The 14,073-nt window shown below is 45.4% G+C and overlaps 1 protein-coding gene across 1 annotated transcript; it reads right to left on the reverse strand.

The window, feature by feature from the left end:
• Positions 1-3,744: 3,744 nt before the first annotated feature.
• On the reverse strand, positions 3,745-13,830 carry LOC308059790 (uncharacterized protein C21orf140 homolog; the record flags this gene model as incomplete). Its single annotated transcript, XM_080377669.1, is given in 6 exon segments — positions 3,745-5,784; positions 5,787-6,242; positions 6,246-6,332; positions 6,334-6,518; positions 7,282-7,333; positions 13,453-13,830. Coding segments are annotated over 6 exon segments (1,200 nt in total). The 3' UTR covers positions 3,745-5,742.
• Between the last annotated feature and the right edge of the window lie 243 nt (positions 13,831-14,073).

Below are 14,073 nucleotides of genomic sequence, written 5' to 3' on the forward strand. Positions count from 1 at the left end.
GTGGTTGCAGCCTTGAACAAGAAAATATACTGACACTGGGGGGAGACAGCAGCTCAGATTTGTTTCAGTTTCTTTTTCAGAAACCAGCTGGGGACCTTGAAGTCTTGTTTCGTGCTGAAAGAAGGGTTGTACAATTAGTCCCGGCAAGTGTAAAAGAGGAATAGAGTTCAATTCGATTGAGTTTCTGCAAGTGAGAGGAAGCAGTAAGGATAGAGAGCCTTGAAGCGCTCAGCGTGTATGAGTGTGCAGCTTGTTAGACAGCAGGGGATCTACACAGGATCCTCTTGTAGATGTTCCCATCCCAGAAAGTGAGCCAGGTCACACTCCTCTGGTGCCCACAAAACTAGAGAGTCTCTCCATTCCCCCTGTTCCATAAAATTACTCTTTTTCAAAAAGAGCAGTTGTGTTGTATAGATGGGCAACTTAACCTTACGCAGTACTTCACTTGCACAGGTCTTTCACTATTGGTTGTTGTTATTGTCATCAGTGCCAAGTGTCAAAGACAGAAAATAAAAGTATTACTGTCTTTTAAACTTCTAGTGTTTACACCTTTAGGCTTTCATTTAGTGACACAAAGGCCATGTGTTTTTAAACAAAAGCTGAAATCCTTGTGTAGTAATAAAGAAAGGAGCTGTTGGGATTTTAAGGGGAAAAAAATAAACTCTCACAGGTTCTGAGATGACTTAAGTGGCTGCTGGAATAGGGCTGTTCCAGCCTGCAGGAGCTCGGTGGCTGTGGGGTATCTGTGGTCCTTACAGTGAAAAATAAGTGAAGAAACATTCAACAGGACTGTTTTCTCATTATCCATTTTAGACTTTGGCTGAAATGAACTCAGCTTGATTTTAGCACCGCTGAATGTTTTTAAAATTCTGAAGGCCACAAGACTTTTACCAGAAATGCAACAGCACTGGTGCTGGTGAAAGGCAGAGCTCCCTGAGCAATGCCCCAGGGCAGGAGAGATTGCCCTTACGCCAGTGTGCTGCAGGTCAGGGAGCTAAATATTTTTCAGCTCTTCCAAGAGCCTCACATGCAAACAACTATTTCCAACGTTTTCTTCCTTGCTTTTCCTCTAAGGGATCAGTAATTCCAGCTGTTTTTTCTTGCTTTTCTCAGCAAAGGCCCTGCAAATGTTCTGTCTTAGGGTAGAGTCCTTCATGATTCTCCTTGATCCCAGCTCTAACCTGCGACGCTCAGCATCACTGCCTACCTGCTGACTGTCAGCGCCCCTGGTTTCAACTTGCCAAAGACAAGCACTGCGGCGAACTCTCATAGCCCCCTTTCCAGCTCCATCATGGGAGAAGCCAGTAAGCAGTTGAAACAAACCTTACTTGTTTCAGCCCTCACCAGTTCTTCCACAGTCTTTGCAAAGGTGCTTCTGAAGGTGCACCAACTTGTGGCATACTCTCCGTATTTATTAACTATGTACTAATCTCAGCCTTCAAGTCTAGTGAGGAGCTGATGGGCCTCATATGAAGGAGTTGACTACCCTGTGACAGTCTTGTGTTTAATATGCTCCTGATCACGTGGAGAACGAATAAATATACAACCCACGTGGGTGTTTGGAGACAGGTGAAATTTCTAAAACCTGTGTTTCCCCCCTGGACATGTGCCAAAAGCTAGTTTCATATAGGCTGTCTGTAATTGACTACCTGGTTTAAGGACTTGGAGGTGGCTGGATGTTTACGCACAACCCATGTCACTCCAGTTTGGCTTTGGCTTTTGAAGCTGTTTTTTTTTTTAGCTGCTGGAGCAAGCCCAGCATATCATGTAGGCTCAGCTGGACCTTGATTGGCATGTGTGTACCAATCTGGGGATAATCAGAGCACCAGCTAGCTCTTCTCCAGCTGATAACAGAAATACCTGGTAGTTGCGGGAACAGTTATCCCCATAGCAATGGACTCCTCATATGTTCCTGCAGAAAAAAATTGTTTAGGCACAAATAAGTGATTAGGCATATATTCACATTTATCTCCATATGGCATCAATTTCTCCCTCTTTGAATCCGATGAGAGCGCTACTGAAAATGCCTGTGTGTACTAGCATCAAAGGCTGCCTCACCGCAAGATGTTTCCAGTCTGTCCGAAGGCTGTTGAGATGGCTGTAACAGAGCAGAGAATGTATATAGCTGCTTCCTGTTGATCACTAGAAACGCAGCATGGGTGACTGTCCTATTTTATTGGGCTCTTTTTTTCCTGGCCTTCCTCATATCGGTTGGTTTTGTTCTCCAATGCCTCAGCTTCTAATGGCATGGCACTTTACCAGTCCTATGGTTCTTTTGATTTGCTGTGACTCATATTCCTCTGGCCTAAGCTCAGGCTGATTTCCTGGCTTCCTGTTTCTCACTGATTTGAGGAGGTTTAGACCTGCCAACAAGAGATGCCAGACACTGACAGTTAAGTGCAGTTTAAGTCATATAAATGACTCTGGCCCTTGCATGTATTTGTTTTCTAAAAGAGTTTTCTTTTTTGCATTTTTTACATAGAACATTGTTCCTGTATCCCTCCTCCTTTCCTCTGTGCATTTCTCTCCATACCTTCTCCACATGGTTACTGCAGAAGAAAATATCAAGGAACAAGTTCACAGAGACAGTGGCTGGGCTTTGAGCAATGTTGTTGCCTTTCCACTACCTGGGCAGTCTTCTCCCAGTTCTCAGACACGGCACAAAATGAACCCAGCTCTGCCTGCTCAGTCACAGAAGCTCACACCTGTGTCCCATCATTACATCCCTGGCTTGGGCCTCTGTAGGCTCTTGCCCCAAGTGCATTTGTCCTGTCTGTATCCTGGGTTGCAGTGTGCTATTAGGACACAAGACTTGAAAATAAGGAAAAAAACGTGTTCAGCCAATCATTAGAGGCCTGCTTCGTGAGCTGGAGGAAAATAAATGTGGGTTTTTTTATGAAGACGAGGCTTGGAAAAGCGTTTACAAGTAATTAGTCGATGAGACATCATGAAAATTCAGGTGATTTGCATTCCAGCTAGCTTAGAGCAAAGAGACATCTGTTATAGCTTCTTCATCAACATATGCATTTGCATCTGCCTCTCTTCTTTATGCATAGATACTTTAATCATTTTATTCTAGTGGCGTATTTCAATCACACAGAAAGAGTCATGAGTGGGAGCAAAGAGATTTGCTTTGACATCCTGCAATGGTCAAGTGTACTGAGCCTCTCTACAAGAGCTATTGCTAGCAAACCTTAATAAAATAATAGGTATTTAAAATCCTACCAAGAAGATACTAGACTCATGCATGCTATTTCAAGTGCTCTTGAATGAGGTGCATGCTATTTGGTAATATCCTCCTATTAGCTTGTTTAGTCATATGTTAAAGGAATTGCATGTCATCCTAAATTACCAGTTGAGTCAGAACTGTATGAGCCACAATATTTTTCTTCGTACAAAGAGTTACAACGTTTTGTAGAAAACATGGGTTGTAATTACCCTTATGCAGCAGCAAAGGGGGAGGGAGGAAGAAAGAAGAGGACTCATCTCAGAGGATTTTATATAAAATACCAAAGTTCATTTGATTTCAGACTTGGTTCTTTTTCCTCCCCGCAGGTTTCTGTACACATTAAATAGGACTGAGTAGAAAAGTTTGACCAGCCCTCAGCCTCCCAGAGGGAGGCTGGGAAGAGTAAAGGTGTTTAGTGAGGCTTTCCTGGCCCTTTGCAGGCACAGGATGTTTTCCCTTGCTCTCTGGAAGATGTGGCACCAAACACTTCCTCTTTCCTCATGCTTGTTTCCAGGAAACCCTTCACAAAGGCTTCACCCTTGTTTTACCAAAGGATACAAAACAGGAAAGACTGATAAATCCCTGTGACACAAATTACTTCCTCTTGAGACTTCCTCATTGCTAAAATGGATGGAAAGCAGGTGATTCTGTACCTGGTCCCATGGACTCCATTGCAGATTAGGGATGGCAGAAGACACACCCTACCAATGAAGAAGTATTGCAATGTGGCCCTAAACCTGCAGCTGCATAAGCCATGGCAGCAGCGACCGGTAAGGCTGAGCTGCAGTGAGGCAGCAGTCCAGGACTCTGCTCTGTTTAGGTCTGGTCTTGTTCTTTATTGTGAATTCAGAACGCAGCAATGAAGTCATCGGGTTCATGCTGATTTGACTGTGGTGCACTGTTACTTCTCCCCAGTAGTGTAGTCCAGCGTCGTTGGGTGAAGGTAAACAGTCATTGGGGTTATGAGGTGTGCATCATTTGTTTCTTAAGAAAACCAGGCTACTGTGCAATTACTGCCTATCCTTGTGGTAAAGCAGCACCAGAACTATTTCTTTCCTTACGCTGATTGCACACCACTTCATATTCATTGATATTTAGTGGAGCAATTGCTGCTTCAAGCCAATGTGAAATTACATTCAGGGCCATGATACTAGGACAATAGCCCCCCTCCAGTCTCTCCCTTTCCTCCCTGCCCCCTCTTTCCTCCTTGCATTTGAAGCACCTAATTTTCCATTCTCTGCTACATCCATATTTGTCAAAAAAAGAGCAGATGCTTTCGCTGATGAATATGAAACTGATAAAAGATGGTTATTTTTCTCTGTATATTCACATCTCAGCTCCAGAGAATTCTATGTGTGGATTCTTCTGAAGGTAGATGAGACTCCCTTTTTTAGATATCTCTCTGCCACACCAAATTACAATGCTCATCTAGTTGGTTTCCACACACAGGAGAAAAACTGCACAGATTTGTCTCAGTGTATGGAAATGTTTTAGTGAACCTGTGAATCATCTCATAACTTACTTCTTTCATGTTTTTATGGTCTTAGTTCTCTTAGAAGTACACAGTAAACACATACCCAGTAATGAATAACACAGGGAATGTAAATTGGGAGCCACTTTCAAAAAAAAAAACAACCCACCAAGAAAGTGTTCAATGAACTTGAAAAAACTGCTGTTAAAAAATACTACTTTGCATCACTCATAAATAATCTTTTGAATGCAATTATGTGAGAAATCATTATATCGCAGTAATCAATGTCATGGATAAAGAAAATCTCCAATGATGAGTGCCATATTTTATCCTGAGAAACTGAACTCTTCATGCTAAAGCCTGAACCAACTACTAATTGTTAGGCTTCAGAAAGGAACTTCCCTTTTAGAAAGATTTCTTTTACCTGTCACAGAAATGTTTATCACAGAACACTTTGGAAGCAAGGTACTCGGTGTAGTGAACTGCTGAGCTGATGGGAAAGCTGCATTAAATTATTCAGAGGTCTGAATCTTTTTCAGAAAATCTGAATATTCTTTAGGTCATGAATTCTAGTGTCAGTCATGGTCCAGCATATTACTTGCTCAGAGGCAGATCTCCCATTGGGGTTAAAGACAGGGTTGACCTACCAAATTCATTTTGCAGCCCAGTCTTTCTTGAAATTAAGAACATTTACATATGAGGCATGGTCATACAACTCCCATAACAGAGGAATATGTGCAGAAAGCTGGCTGAACTGGATCTTAGGCATGCTTTGGTCCATTTTTGTGAAAAGGCAAATTAATTGTCCTTTCCCAGGGCAAGCATAATGCGTATCAACCTACTAATGGAATACACTTAATCTACACTAAATACACTAAAATGTGTTTAGATTTGGATTTAGAATTCTCTCTTTTATAAGCGCTGTTGACATGGGGTTTTAGGTTTACACCCTTTGAAAGAAATGGCTCAGCAGGACTGCAGCAGGGTAATACATTCAACACCAACCAAAACACATCTGAAGCCTGACTGCAGGAAGAACTGTTTAAGAAAGTGTGTCAAGATAGTAGTTCTCCCATCTCTTCACTCAGTTTTAATCGCTACCTTCCATTTGTTTGGGGTCATCTTCTCTATTCCTTTAACGATCAAGTCACTGAATAGGATACACCTAAAGGAGTGGGTCCTCTGAACAGACCTCAGGGCAAAGTCCTTCCTGTTTTTTATAATAAACCATTTCAAAGAAGACCAGGTGACATTCATGGGATAGAGATAGTTGTAAGATGAAGACACAACCAGAAGCTTATGGCCATGGGCTCTAGCAACTTCAGGGTGACACTCAATGCTGCCCGCGTAGACCACTTGTGGGACTGGCAGCAGAGTTCCTGTCTCCGGCTCCTTGTCTTCTTTTGCCCACACACACATCAGCTGCCTTTTATCCCTTGTCACAATTACACACTTCCCACAGGACGTGGTCAGAGATTCACACAACTCCTGAAAGATACCATTCTGCTGGTGGACGGGCAGCTCATCTCTTAATAAAGGTTTTTACTGGAGGCAGGGCACCCACACTTGGCAACTGCCAGTGTGAACAAGTGTCCATACTGACCAGCACAGGCTGGCCTCCTCAGCTATTTTTTTCTCCTGTTATAAGACTTTCTGGAATATCTGCTTCCCCTAAAAAAACAGTCTTGAAACCATTAAGCTGCAGTGTCCTCAAAGCTCTTAAATACAGCAGGCACTGCCTTTTTGAAATAGCATCAAAGCAAACCCTGTGAATTATGTGCCTGAGGAGCAGATTTGCGAAGTGCTGTATGTTGCTGTCTCAAGGCTCATGAAGGATGTTCACAGAGCTCGCAATGTGCCCGTTGCCCTGGCATTACTCTGCAGTGTCACACCCAACCAGCATCAGCACCAGCAGGAGCTTCCAGGTGGCTGATCAGAAGGCACCTTGGAAAGCAATAGCCCCATCAGGCTGGGTACGCTGCAACTGTGCAGCTAGCAGCTTCTGGCATCAGGACCTTGCTCGTCTTGAACATCGTGGTTCCTCCTCTCACAGCACTGGGTGGGTGCTTGGGCCCTGTGTACGTGTGTGGGCCAGTCGTGCACTGCGAAAAGGAGCCCAGAGGGATGGAGATGCGGATGAAGGAGCTGCTCAGAGTCAGCATGGAGAGTGAGCCATATCAGAGCATTGAGACCAGTGGTAGGAACCATTCCCTCCCTCCCTGGCAAGCATGCGGCCTCATGGAAGATGCAGCCTTAAAATTCTGACAGGTGGAGGAGGGGACTGAACCCTAGGTGTCTTGTTATGGGGGGAAGGAGGACCTCTGGACCCCCACATGAGCCTCCTGATGGGCAGGTTCAGTCCCAGCAGCATTGTGAGGTGCTGCCTGGTGCCCAACAGCACAGCAGCCTGTGCAAGGTCCACCATGCTCAGCCTGCCCAGCTTCAGGCCTTAGAGAGGGAAGAAGTGAGTGATACCTCAGACATCGCTTCAGGGTGAATTATTTTTAGGAATGATTTGGTTTCTAGAGACCTCGAAGTTCCTGCTTTGTGCAGTCACTTCTCTATTTTGTGCTGGCTGTACCGACGAACCCCTGAGGCACCTGCATTGAGCCTGACACCAGCACCATTACACTCTACAAGGGTGAGCAACACCATTAGGGGGAGAAAGGAAAATTTCTCGTGTGCTGTTATGTGAACACACAGGCTGAAGTGAAGGTCAGAGCAGAAGGCTGGACAGGTACCATCCTGCTGCCATGGCAAATCAAACAGGGGCACAGGAGCACACGGCCAAGTGAAGGCTGCAGCTGCCCTGGGAGAAGGGAACATTCAGGGGAAGGGGTGTGGGTGTGTGCACGCACTGAGGGCAGCAAGTGTTTGGCTGGGCAAGGTTGTGGAGCAGAAGCAGTGAAAACTATTTTGACTTATCTGGTTTCTTACCTGTCCCTCCTCCTCACTGCAAATGCGCACACAGAATTTTACCGCAGGAGCAAGCTTGTCAGAGCAAGACTGTAAAACTGCTCACACTTAGCTGTGCCTCCAAGGCTGGGAGTGAACACTGGCAGCAGTATCAGTTGGGCTGAACAGCACAAACATGTCAGTCTTTGATTACAGCATGCATTTCCTTGCCCACCTCTGAACCTGAGACCCCCCCACGGTCCATGTCATCCCCTCTGGAAGAGGTTTCTTTCCCCCTAATAGAGTGGGAAACTCTGAAGCCAAAAAATGTCTGAAGATGAATATGGCCAGTGGGGTCTAACTCAGCTGTCTGAATGCTCGCCTTAGCAAGGCTAAGGCAAATAAGTGACGGGGCACATCATGTTAGTAGCATCACATGGAGAGCAGAAGTCTGAAATTTTGATATAGAAAGGGTATACCCCCAGAAAGAAGCCCATATAGTTCGTTAGCCAGGTGCGAAATGGTGGGAGATTCAGACTGCACATATCAAGAAAAATCCTTAAATATGCAGTACGTATTCATATGAAATTACATAATATTGATTCATCTCTGTTGGCATTTCACACTGCGATACACCTTTCTCTTCTAGTGTTAGCTTTTGTCCTTAATAAATGTATGCCAGGAGCATAACCTGACATGAGTAGTCCTACTGGAGTTATTGGGTGCTTATTAGTTTTGAAAAGTGCATGTGTTTAAAGGCCTGGTCAGGGTCTGAGGTCCCTTTGAACCCTGTTCAAAAACACAGTCCTCTTCTGAACTGGACCACGCGTGTAGGTACCGCAGGGACTGCCCAGGAAAATTAGGCTTGATGCTCCTCAGTTTGAGCCCCCTATAGTGAACCATCCTGAAACCAGCACTGTATCACTCCAGGCTTTTGCGGTTTTTCAGCATCAAGGCAAATACCAAATGATGAAGAAAGCCTGCTGCTGCAGGCTGAGCGCTTGTCTGTGCTTTCATGTGCCCATGAAGGGGCTTAGCAAGGTGGATGGAGGAGGTGCAAACCAGTCTTTCCACTTGCAAGGCCTTAAGGCACAGGCAAGGTCTGTTGCTGTATTGTGATGCTGTCTCAGAAGGGCAGGGTGATGCTCTTATGCTGTCAGGTGGCGTCAATGTGCCTGCATCTCTGGCTGGCCCTGGCTTCTTCAACCCCCATGAATTTATCTGAGCCTAAGTGCTTATGAAAATACCAGTTATAGTTATAAAGCAGCTGATATGTAGTGAGATGGGAGGGATGGACTGCTTTCATGTCCTTGTCAGAGAAACCATATGAGTGGATCCTCCTATGTTCCATTCATAGATCTGTGACATAAAACCACCTGATAACCTGCTTTAAAAACAATTTTTCATGGTCCCAGCGACTCAATTGAAAAAACTTGGGCAGCAGACATAAAGTGCTGTTCTGAGACACAAAAATAAGTATTTTGTTTCCTCTGCTACCTTTAGTTTGCTGTGTTACTTGTTGCCTCTTTTCCCTTCCACCTTATGTCTACATAGCCAGTGAGGACTTGGGGTAGGGACCTTTCCTTCTTCTGTAATTTTAGACTTCTGACATTCCCTAGCAAGGCCACACAATGCAAAATCTCTGGGCATAGCCCCTGCCCCACAAGTGCATTTGGGATTTGGGAAAAGCTCTCTTATCCTTCAGCCACTGCACCGGAGTCTTCTGCTCTCACCCTGCTGCCCTACCAGCAAGACCTGCCTCTGGTCTTAACCAAACCCCTGAAGGTTGGGGTTTGGGCATCAGCACTGGGGCCACCCCTCTTCCTCCACCATCCCCAGCACATGCAGCATGCACCCAGCACCCCATGCCCAGGGCACCGGCCGTGGGGTAACTGCATCCTGGGTGTCTGCCGGTATGGGAGGGTGGGCTCAGTAGCATGTGAAGTATTTCACAGGGATGCCCAGGCTCAGCTACCTCCTGCTCCCCCTAGGAAGGAGGTGGGAGGCCTGGCCCTGTCTGCTGCCAGCTCCTCCATCACTGCCTGGGCACACATGTGAGGGCTGAGCAGTGACACACCATACCTGGCACACTCCCCCCCAAAAGCACTTTTTTAGTGCTTCACCAAATTCCATTGTACCACCTAGCTAAATAACAAATTTACCAATTACCCATGAACAAAGTCCCTATTAATAATAATTAGGGTACCAATTATCAATTACATACCAATTACCCACTTCAGTAGTAATTATGTTATTAGGTTACCAGTCAGCACATTCTATAAGCAAGGTAAAAATCATCACAAACCCTTTATTTTAAAATGCCAAATAAAAATATAATGAAATACAGAACATAATGAAATACACATAAACAGTAGTCATGATGTTAGGCAAACAGTGGATGTTTCTACTGCTATATTATATTACATGTAGCAGCCAAAATAAAGTTGCTAATTTTGAAATTTAACTTCTTTTTTTAATCTAAATAAAATGTTTTGTAAGTTTGAATTTTGTTTTTCCAAAACCAACACTTCAGAACATTATTCTATAGGGAATTTGCTTCTCTTCCAGTCATACATGGAGTGACAAAAAATAGGATTCCTTTTCTAACAAATATCGTACCCAATTAAGATATCTATTTTCCCTCCTAGTTGCCTGATGGAAGTCCTGAACACTAACTGAAGTCCCATGCCAAAGTAGTATTTCTGGTGTCAGACAAGACTTCCCAAAAGTGTGTAATTTTAACTCTCGATCTGTGATGGAACCAGTAAGAGAAGCACTTGCCAAAATCAAAAATGGCCTCAGGATGGAAACAGAAAAAGTTGGAAAGTTCAGAAAATAAATAAAAAGCAAGCCCTAAACTTCTCAGAACAGAGCTAGTACAACTGTTGGCAGCTTCCTGCAAAGACTGGTGAGACACCTTGTGAAAACTGATGAAATTTGGGTTCCAGCATTAGGGACACTGCCAAGGTTGAGCTTATCAGCCTTCCTCTTGGTGGCATCGCAGCCATGGCTTCTGCCTAAGCACGGCCACTATTTCAGGTGGAAATACTTGGCCATCTATTATTGCCTGGACTCTGTAGGAACAGAGTATCCTTAGGAGCTGAAGCTTTTTATCGGATGTGGTTGAAACTGTATGTACACATATATACGTCTTGCTGAGGTGGGGAAGGTAAAACAAAAGGAAAAGCTTCAAGGTCGAGGTGGCATAGAGCTGATGGGTGTGCCTGGGTCTGGGAAGGGGACAGAGCCATTACGTCTGTTACTTGAGTGGTCGAGGTCTGGTTTTGGCTCTCGGTACAGGGTGTAGAGCCCCTGCTGCACGGTGAGCACAGGGAGAGGGAGGGCTCCCCTCGCCCCCACCACAGACTGCCCACAAAAGCTGATTACCTGTCAGGCTGTGAGCAGGAATGGGCTCATCCCCAAGGGGACACTGAAGGCGATATCAGTAGACTTCTGTCATACATCAGCAGTGAATTGGTTTCCAGCAGCTCAGTTTGCAAGGAGGCAGAGAGCACTTCCCACAGCTGTGGGGTTCGCTCTCCAACCTGGCACTTCCCTTGCATCAGCCTGTTAGAAAAAGCTGCAGCCGCTGCTGCGGGAGGTGGAATTTCACCGCACACTAACGTGACTGATGGACGTCTAAAACCTGTATCTGACACTCGCAATGGAAAGAGAGATTTGACCCTGTTTCCTGGTGCTGTTGCATGACTGGAAAAAATGATAAACTGGGTTTGCAGAGCAGGAGGAATTGTTGCTACTGCTAGAAGTCAGGCTGAAGTCTCCTCTCAGTGCTGGCGCTGGCAAGAAATTGATCCTTCTTCAGAATGGACAGCGATACTCACTGCCTTCTGGAAAACAGCCACACTGGGTAGAAGGAAAAAACCTGAAACTGTAAATGTTTTTTCTACCTTCAAAACACCTCTTATTTTTCAGATATGAATAGCTGAGCTGCAGCAATGGGAGCATGGTTACCGAGTACAGTCAGGAGCAGTGAGCATAAATAGTGGATCCTGGCTCAAACCGAGCAGTTAATAAACCAGACACATTCATGAAGCCAAAGGCAATGGGGTCCAAAACTAACTTGACTGCCTAATTGGCCTCTGCTGGAGACGGTGTCTGGGGAATATGCACCTGTCCAAAAAAGGAGACGTCTGTGTTGGAAAGCTGAATCTCTGGAATTCAGAGAAGTGGGGAAAGCCAAGAAGGTGGTGTGGATTTCGTCTTGGCTATCAGCTGGAAGTATTAGCCTTGGAACATGTCTTACCAGATCAGGCTCTGGAAACTCCCTTTAAGGATATGGCCCACATGAAGTAAATCATTTCCAGGCAGTTGACTTGGACCAGCAGTGTCAAAATCCCATAACAATAACACTATATCATGCCAGAAAAAGATAGATTAAAAAAAAGAAAGAAATTGCAGCAAGAAAACATGAAGCTACAGATAGAGCAAAAAACTGTTTAAGAAAAGTTAGGAAATAATGTTTCCTAGGTACAAAATTGTTGAGAACTTTTTTCCTATCAGTAACATAAAGCAAATACACAAAGCAACATAAAGGAGGCTGAAGGGAACCACAACAACCACCCCACGGACATACAATTTTGTAGGCTTTCATAGGGTTTTTGCTTCTGTAACAAAATGCCTTAAAATTCTTGGAGTATCTGCATCACTGGTTTCCAATCATTTTGATTTGCAGACTCCAGAGCTTTTTCCAATGAATTTGTGGACCAAATATAGCAAGCTGAAGCCCACTGCCAATGTTTGCTTGTCCACAGCTGCCCATCCTGGACCCCTGTATGCCCAGGCTCCACAGGACATGGATTGAACACCCTTAAGCCACGTGGTGGGCAAAGCTCTTCTTGTGTCTGCTGAGGCTTGGTGGCCTGCAAAAGACACCCTAAAACTACCGTGGCAGCCCTCTGCTTACTGCGTACCACCCGAAGAAGCAGCAGGGGATGAGGACTCCATGGGATTTCACGGTGAGGGGGTTAGCACTAAATACTGAACAAATTTGTTGGGGGTTATTGACACAACGGTGGCACAACCCTGAGGGCTACAGCTGTGGCTTGTCAGCCTTGATATTGTCCAGGTGGGTGCTGGAAGGGACCCTGGAGAGACGTCAAGATGTCTTTGCCCTCCTTATTGTCTTGGGCTTTGGTAAAGGGCTGACATGCAGGAAGAGAGCTGCTGAGAAATGCATGACCACTGTCAAAAACCCGCTGCAGACCAAGCCTGCCAAGCGAGCAAACAAGTCCAAGTCTGACATGTGCCTCCAGACCTTTGGAATAACCTTCCTTCCAGAAATGCCAGACATGGGTCAGCTTGCCTCCACCTCCAGGTGTCTGACATGGCAGTGAGGGTGGATGCAGAGGCTGCAGCCGCTGTGTCTGCCGGCAGAGTGCACACCCAATGGGCTCACTGGCAGCTCCGAGCCCCCCATAAATAAATGAATAAATAACAACAGCAAACAGGCACACCAACAGTGCGCCAGCGGGAATCGTACTGGCCCTGCTTGAAGCAACAGCATGCAAAGGAAGGCCTTCTGTTCTCCCGAGAGGCAAGCCATGAAAGCGCATGATAGGATGAAACAGCCATGAAAGAGCTAGGCCAGCAAGGATTTGATTTCCAGCCTCTTCACCAAAGGCCTGGGGCTGAAAGAACATGGGCTGCACTTGGGTACCTTCACAGCTGCACGTGGGAAGCTTGCACAAGAGCGGTCTGCATCTGTCCTGGCACAGCTCCTCATTTCTTGCTTTCATGAAGGAAAAATATCCCTGTTTAGGCTCTGTATACACAACAGAATTATAATAAAAAGAAAACATTTTCACACATTCCTTAGTACTGCATCTGTGCTCGGCACCTCAGACCCAGGATTGGTTTTGCCATCCTGCCTTTGCAGCTCCAGTAAGGCAGTGCTGTTGATAATAATGAAAGTGTCTTTGCTTTCCTTTCCTGGAAGCTCCGCAATGCTTCTGTGAGGGTTAAGCTTCCCAGAATAGAGATAGTCAATGTAGTTTTCAGGCTTGCTGGAAACAATATTGCTGAGCATCATGACAAAGAGTAGAAAGCCGAAAAACCCAACGATGATGAGGATATAAAACGAGGCCATTATCTCCTCTTGCATCTCCAAGGCTGGGTTGCTGAAATTACTGAACCGAAGGGTCTTCTTTTGTCCCACAAACATGTGGAGTAAATTTGGCATGGCCGAACTGCTGTTCGTGTGGTTGCTCAAAGCCATCTTGCGCTGCCACTCCGTCTGCAAAAGCTAAGGAAAACAAAAGAATCAACTTAGCTGGTTAATGCACACCTGTCCTTTCACATTGTCTAGCTCAGGTCCTTCACACTGTTTCCTCTCCTCTGCTGTGTAGCTGACTGCACTCAGCCATCCTTTAGCCGCATGTGTTGCATGCAAAGAGCCACGGTGAAAGTCGGTAGCAAGTTAGCACAAGAACTCGGAGAATCAAAAGCCGTTGCTCTCTGC

The sequence above is a fragment of the Falco punctatus genome, assembly GCF_963210335.1.
Source record: "Falco punctatus genome assembly, chromosome: 2".
Classification (NCBI taxonomy): Eukaryota; Metazoa; Chordata; class Aves; order Falconiformes; family Falconidae; genus Falco; species Falco punctatus.